The sequence below is a fragment of the Salvelinus fontinalis genome, chromosome 18 (assembly GCF_029448725.1).
Source record: "Salvelinus fontinalis isolate EN_2023a chromosome 18, ASM2944872v1, whole genome shotgun sequence".
In the NCBI taxonomy this organism is placed as follows: domain Eukaryota; kingdom Metazoa; phylum Chordata; class Actinopteri; order Salmoniformes; family Salmonidae; genus Salvelinus; species Salvelinus fontinalis.
In genome coordinates, this window is record NC_074682.1 from 39857161 (window position 1) to 39864988 (window position 7828).

The 7828-nt window shown below is 44.2% G+C and overlaps 1 protein-coding gene across 1 annotated transcript in view; it reads left to right on the forward strand.

Annotated features, from left to right (window-relative positions):
* Positions 1-645: 645 nt before the first annotated feature.
* Positions 646-7828, forward strand: part of uroc1 (urocanate hydratase 1) — a 12716-nt gene continuing 5533 nt past the window's right edge. Inside the window, exons 1-11 of the mRNA XM_055869364.1 lie at positions 646-928; positions 5200-5330; positions 5615-5708; positions 5837-5896; positions 6036-6164; positions 6554-6615; positions 6707-6773; positions 6895-7038; positions 7196-7284; positions 7490-7552; positions 7668-7828. The exon at positions 7668-7828 is cut by the window's right edge and continues 19 nt beyond it. Of these exons, the coding sequence (XP_055725339.1) occupies positions 803-928; positions 5200-5330; positions 5615-5708; positions 5837-5896; positions 6036-6164; positions 6554-6615; positions 6707-6773; positions 6895-7038; positions 7196-7284; positions 7490-7552; positions 7668-7828 (1126 nt within the window). The 5' untranslated portion in view covers positions 646-802. The remainder of the gene's footprint in view (positions 929-5199; positions 5331-5614; positions 5709-5836; positions 5897-6035; positions 6165-6553; positions 6616-6706; positions 6774-6894; positions 7039-7195; positions 7285-7489; positions 7553-7667) is intronic.

Sequence of the window (7828 nt, forward strand, 5' to 3'; positions counted from 1 at the left end):
AGACAGATTCTCGGGATGTCTCATGGTCTGACAAACACTGCTGTAGCTCGGCCACCTTCCACTGCAGATGCGGAAGGCTGACATATGCTGATGCAGTGGATTGAGACACAGACCATGCAAAAAACATGATATCTATAGCTTAATAACTGACAGATTTTGATGGGGATTTCTTTATTCTATTATTTAGATTGAATCACGGGTGGACTCTTAAGGTGTGTTTGTGTGGGGGTAACATGGGCCTTGCCAAAGGTTCTGAGATGCGCATGTGAGTGTGTTTTTCTTTTGTGTAACTGAGTTACATGTTTTAGCTGAGAGGTCAGAGGTCAGTGCTCGTTTGCATCCTAAATGGAACCCTATTCCTTAAGTAGTGTACTACTTTTTATTAAGGCCCATAAGGCTGGCTCTAGTCATAAGTCATGCACTACTTAGGGAATAGGGTGCCTTTTGGGATACATCCCCAGTGTTTGTCGACTGAAGCGTGTGCAACATCATGTTCACTAGAAAATAAATTATTACCACACACCCTTCTCTGGCTCTGCCCTGCTATTGGTGGGGTGAGGAGGGGAAAGAGGCCAGATAGCCAATGGGAGTGGCGAGAGGAGGGTGACCCTTATCTCAACCTTATACAGGTAGCTGTCCCACAGACTACAGACCCTTTACTCTGATAAACAGTGGTCAGCAGTGAGCTACAGAGCTGCGTGCCCATTTTCCTGCGTTCCCAGACATTGTGTGTCTCTCTGGGTTTGTCTCTCCTCTGATCCTGCTTAAATCGCCCATAGTGTGACAGGACACAGTGGACAGGATGTCAAACCTGAAGGAGCTGTGTAGCGGCCTGCCTCTGGACCCTATGCCATCCAATCGGGGCCGGGACCCCAGTGTGCCACATGCACCCGTCAGGACGCCCAACCTCACTCCAGAGGAGGAGAGGGTGAGTCCACAGACGTACTGTCACATCTCTGAATGCAGAACGTGTCAACGAGCATTGACGTCATACTCAGGGATTTATCTGCAGATTTAGTATTGCAATACTGAAGTATTTTTGCTTTTAAGGCCTCTCTGTATATCTATGAGTGAAACCATGATGCTTTTAATGTGGTATGTTAGCAGTAAACTAGACCAAAGATGCATATCTTCACAAGATGATTATACATCTACACTGAGTATACCAAACCCGACCCCCTTTTGCCCTCAGAACAGCCTCAATTTGTCGGGGCATGGACTCTATAAGGTGTCGAAAGCATTCCACAGGGATGCTGGCCTATTTTGACTCCAATACTTTGCACAGTTGTGTCCTTTGGGTGGTGGACCATTCTTGATACACACGGGAAACTATTGAGAGTGAAAAACCTAGCAGCATTGCAGTTCTTGACACAAACCAGTGCGCCTGACACCTACTACCATACCCAGTTCAAAGGCACTTAAATCTTTTGTCTTGCCCATTGACACTCTGAATGGCACACAATCACAATTAATTCAAATCAAATCAAATGTTATTGGTCACATACACATGGTTAGCAGATGTTATTGCGAGTGTAACAAAATGCGTATGCTTCTAGATCCGACGGTGCAGCAGTATCTAACAGGTAATATCTAACAATTCCACAACAAAACCTAATATCTAACAAATTCCACAACAAAACATAATACACACAATCTAATAAAGGAATGGGATGAGGATATATAAATATAAAATATGTGGATGAGCAGTGACAGAGCGGCTAAGATGCAATAGATAGTAAATAATAGATAGTGAAGGATGCAGTATACAGTATAAACTGTACATATGAAATGAGTAATGCAAGATATGTAAACATCCTTAAAGTGTCATTATTAAAGTGACTAGTGCTCCATTTATTAAAGTGGCCAATGATATCAAGTCTGTAGGTAGGCAGCCGCCTCTCTGTGCTAGTGGTGGCTGTTTAACAGCTTGATAGCCTTGAGATAGAATCTGTTATTCAATCTCTCTGTCCCAACTTTGATCACCTGTACTGACCTCGCCTTCTGGATGGAAGTGGGGTGAACAGGCAGTGGCTTGGGTGGTTATTGTCCTTGATTATATTTTTTGCCTTCCTGTGACATCGGGTGTTGTAGGTGTCCTGGAGGGCAGGTAGTTTACCCCCGATGATCTGTTGTGCAGACCACACCACCCTCTGTAGAGGCCTACAGTTGTGTTTAATAGTCACAGTGGGTATAACATCTCCAATACATTTCCTTGTAAACTCGCGCACCGAGTCAGCGTATACGTCAATGTTATTGTCTTAGGCTACCCGGAACATATCCCAGGCCACGTGATCAAAGCAATCTTGAAGCGTGGATTCTGATTGGTCAGACCAGTGTTGGATAGACCTAAGCACGGGCGCTTCCTGTTTTAGTTTATGTCTATAGGAGGGAAGCAACAAGATGGAGTCATGGTCAGATTTGCCAAAAAGAGGGCGGGGGAGGGCCTTGTATGCATCTCGGAAGTTAGAGTAGCAGTGGTCAAGTGTGTTACTCACTCGTGTACTGCAATCGATATGCTGATATAATTTAGGTAGCCTTGTTCTCAGATTAGCTTTGTTAAAATCCCCAGCTACAATAAATGCAGCCTCAGGATATATGGTTTCCAGTTTGCCTTTAGTCCAGTGAAGTTCCTTGATGGCCGTCTTGGTATCCACTTGCGGGGGGATATACACGGCTGTGACGATAACCGAGGAGAGTTCCCTTGGGAGATAATACGGTCGGCATTTGATTGTGGGGAATTCTAGGTCAGGTGAACAAAAGGACTTGAGTTCTTGTATGTTGTTACGATTATATCATGAAACACTCCCGCCCTTCTTCTTACCAGAGAGATGTTTGTTCCTTTCGGCGCAATGCACTGAAAATCCCGTTGGCTGTACAAACTCCGACAGCATGTCCCCAGCTAGCCATGTCTCCGTGAAACAGAGTATGTTACAATCCCGGATATCTCTTTGGAAAGCAACTCTTGCCCTAATTTCGTCGACTTTGTTAACCTCTCTTGGGTACGTGAGACATTAGCGTCCCACCTCTTCAACAGCCAGTGAAACTGCTGGGCGCCAAATTCAAATACAGAAATACTCATTATAAAAATTCAGAAAACAAAACATATTTTACATACGTTTAAAGATTAACTTCTTGTGAATCCAACCACGTCAGATTTTAAAAATGCTTTACGGCGAAAGCATACCTTACGATTATTTGAGAACATAGCCCAGCAGACAAATCATTACAAACAGTAACCAGCCAAGTAGAAGAGTTACACAAGTCAGAAATAGAAATACAATTAATCCCTTACCTTTGATGATCTTCATATGGTTGCACACTGCAGACATTAATTTACTCAATAAATGTTCCTTTTGTTCGATAAAGTCTCTTTATATCCAAAAACCTCAGTTTTGTTTGCACGTTTTCTTCAGTAATCCACAGGCTGAAACGCAGTCAAATCAGGCAGACAAAAAAATCCAAATTGTATCCGTAAAGTTCATAGAAACATGTCAAACGATGTTTATATTCAATCCTCAGGTTGTTTTTAGCCTAAATAATCGATAATATTTCAACCGGACAATTACGTCGTCAATATAAAAGGTAAACAAGAAAGGCACTCTCTCGGTCGCGTGCATGAAAAGCTCTGTGACACTTTAGGGTCCACTCGTTCAGACTGCTCTTACTTCCTAATTTTTCAGAATGCAAGCCTGAAACAATTTCTAAAGACTGTTGACATCTAGTGGAAGGCATAGGAACTGCAATTTGAGTCCTAAGTCAATGGATACTGTAATGGCATTGAATAGAAAACTACAACAACAAAAAAAACTACTTCCCGAATGGATTTTTCTCAGGTTTTTGCCTGCCAAATCAGTTCTGTTATACTCACAGACACTATTTTGACAGTTTTGGAAACTTTAGAGTGTTTTCTATCCAAATCTACCAGTTATTTGCATATCATATCTTCTGGGCCCGAGAAGCAGGTAGTTTAATTTGGGCATGCTTTTCATCCAAAATTCCGAATGCTGCCCCCTACCCTAGAGAAGTGAACTAAGGACTGGATATTAGAGAGTAATATACTTGGAAGCGGTGGGTGGTGTGCGTGCATCAAGGAGATTCACTAGAAGACCGCTCCAGCACCCTCTCCTCCGATGGCATTGTTTTGGGTCGGCCTCTGGAATCAGTTCAAATGCCCTAGGAGGTGCAGACAAAGGTTCTGCTTTGGGAAAGTCGTATTCCTGGTCGTAGTGCTGTTTGTGCTGGTAAGTTGACGTCTCTCTGATATACAATAGTTCTTCCCAGCTGTATGCAATAACAGTTAATGTTTTCTGGGCTAACAATGTAAGAAATAATGCATAAAAAAACTAAATACTGCACAGTTTCCTAAGAACTTCAAGCGAAGCTGCCATCTCTATCAGCGCCATCTTACAATCCATGTCACAATTGTCTCAAGGTTTAAAAATCTTTATCTTCTTTAACAATTCTCCTTCCCTTCATCTACACTGATTGAAGTTGATTTATTAACAAGTGACATCAATAAGGGATCATAGCTTTTACCTGGATTCACCTGGTCAGTCCATGTCATGGAAATAGCAGGTGTTCTTAATGTTTTGTATAAATGTGAAGATATACTAGTGTATATCCCCACATTTTTGTTGTAGTTTGCTTTTTGCCGCTATAAAAAGGTATTTGCTTGTCTTACCTGATCCAGACAGAGGTAGAGTGATTGTGAATGTAATAAAGATAGGAATTGGCAGTTAATGTGTAAAATCATACCCAATGTTTTATTACTCGTTGAGAGTGAATCTTTAAAGCTGAAGGGGTTGAGATTCAAGCTTGTGGAATGTTGTATCCACATACTGTTGGAGAAACTTGAGGACACAGAACACAACAACGCACAGTGCATGTGAATTATTTTATTCAATCTATTGGGATCAATAAAGCACGGTTCACATACTCAGCACAGTGGAATGTTTTGGCTTAAGGGTAGGAGACAGCGTTGGTTCATCCCCTCAGAACCTTCTATCAGCTTCGCTAATGTTTGGGAGCAAAGGGCACTGTCAATGATTAAGAGAGATAAGAGTGAGTGCTTTCATGGATAGAGAGTGGGAGTGAAACACAAATGACCAGAAAGTTAGGGGAAAAATGGATGCAAAAGAAGAAGAGGGCCACCCCATTCTGAACTCTGATCTCACCTCCTCATCTACTCTCCCTCTCTAGCTGGCCCTGAGGAATGTCCTGCGCTACTTTCCCCCCTCCCACCACAACATCCTGGCTGCTGAATTCGCCCAGGAGCTCAGGCAGTATGGACACATCTACATGTACCGCTTCTGCCCCCTCATACATATGAGGTACGTACAGTATAATCACCTAACACCACCTCTCATCTCCCCATCTGTAGTATTCCTCTTTATCTGTTGATGCCGTGATATGGTCTACCACACCCTGATCAGTCCTTGTGTGTGTGTGTGTGTGTGTGTGTGTGTGTGTGTGTGTGTGTGTGTGTGTGTGTGTGTGTGTGTGTGTGTGTGTGTGTGTGTGTGTGTGTGTGTGTGTGTGTGTGTGTGTGTGTGTGTGTGTGCGTGTGCGTGTGCGTGTGTGTGCATGTACTGCACGGGCGTGCGTGTGTCCTCAGGGCCTACCCTATAGATCAGTACCCCTGTCGTACACGCCAAGCTGCCTCCATCATGCTCATGATCATGAACAACCTGGACCATGCAGTTGCCCAGGTAACCACCACTCTCAGATACTGTACACAACAGCTCACTTTATTTTAGTTAACTAAAACAATGTATTAATCCACCTAAGTCACGCTATCTATGGCTGCTTTATCATCTTCCCATGCTCTGCTCTCCAGTTTCCCCAGGAGCTGGTTACCTATGGGGGAAATGGACAGGTGTTCAGTAACTGGGCCCAGGTAAGCACAGAACATGCAATTATGATGGCATTATGTAGATATCTGTGTATGGTCATGTGTGTGTAATTTTATTTGTACGGCGTGGAGACCGAATTGAATTAATCGCTCTATATCTTTGTGTATGTGTGTTTGTGTGTAGTTCCGCCTGGTGATGTACTACCTGAGTGAGATGACAGAGGAGCAGACTCTGGTCATGTACAGTGGTCATCCAGCGGGGCTGTTCCCCAGCCTGCCCTCCTCCCCCCGCGCTATCATTACCAACGGCATGGTAACCACACATCCCTCCCTCAGCCTCTCCTCACTATACTCTTGGAAAAAAAGGGTTCCGAAAGGGTTCTTCAGCTGTCCCCATAGTAGAACCCTTTTTTGGTTCCAGGTAAAACCCTATGTGGAAAGGATTCTACATAGAACCAAAAATGGTTCTACCTTGAACCAAAATGGTTATATCTAGAACCAAAAAGGGTTCTTCAAAGGGTTCTGCTATGGGGACATCCGAAGAACCCTTTTAGATTCTAGATAGCACCTTTTTTTCTAAGACTGTGCTCTACAGCATTTCAGTTAGATACTGATTTGGCGTTACCATTTAGGTTTTCCCAGTTTGATCTCCCTCCTTCTCTCTGCCATCATCCTCCCATCCTCTCTCTCGCTCCCTCTCAGGTCATTCCAAACTACTCCTCCAGAGAGCAGTATGAGAAGATGTTTGCTTTGGGTGTATCAATGTAAGTAACAAATATAACCCAGTTAGTTTTTTTTACCCATTCATAGTTTTTTTTTACCCCCCAAAGATGTGTTTTTTGTTTGTTTTCCTAGGTATGGTCAGATGACTGCTGGTAGCTACTGCTACATTGGGCCTCAGGGGATTGTCCATGGCACCATGGTAAGTTCTCACAGTCAACAGTAGAGGGCACTATCCCCTTTGAAACTCACATTGAAGTTGTCTTAACATTGTGTCTGTCTCTCTTTCCTCTCCTTCCCGTCTCTCTCTCTCCCTCCTTTAGCTGACAGTGTTGAATGCAGGGCGGAGGTATCTGGGGTCTGATGACCTGAGGGGGCGGGTGTTGGTGACATCGGGGCTGGGGGGCATGAGCGGGGCACAAGCCAAGGCTGCTGTCATCACTGGCTGTGTGGGGGTCATTGCCGAGGTCAGTGTGTTTACTTTGTTATTGGCCAATAACACCCTCCCTGCTGTTAATCTACCTATGTGATGGTAGCGAAGTCTGTTTAGTTTTTGTGTGATGGAGAGAGTTGGGGTGTGTGTTAATGTGATATGTGATTGTGTTTTGCATGGATCCTGTTTAGGTAGATGAGGTGCCCCTGAGGAAGAGACATGAGCAAGGCTGGTTAATGGAGGTAACCAGTGACATAGAACACTGCATCCAACGCATTAGGTAATAGCAGATAAAGACACACACACACACACACACACACACACACACACACACACACACACACACACACACACACACACACACACACACACACACACACACACACACACACACACACACACACACACACACGTCATGACTTTAGCACCTGTGTGTTTACGTTATGTGATTTATCAGATCGTCCCTCTGATTTTGTATTCTACAGAGAAGCCAAGAGATCCAAGACTCCCCTCAGCTTGGGTTACCATGGCAACGTTGTGGACTTATGGTAAGTATGGGATGTCAACCAAGGGCTGGACTTAAGTAATACCATGTCTATAATCTACACCTCAGTCACTATTAGTATAAACACCTTTGGGATCCCTTGTTTCCTTCTCTGCCAGGGAGCGTCTGTTGACAGAGTATGAGAGGACAGGAGAGCTGCTGGTGGACCTGGGCTCAGACCAGACCTCCCTCCACAACCCCTTCAGTGGAGGGTACTACCCAGCTCAGCTCAGCCTCCACCAGGCCAAACAGCTCATGGCCACAGACCCAGCACGCTTCA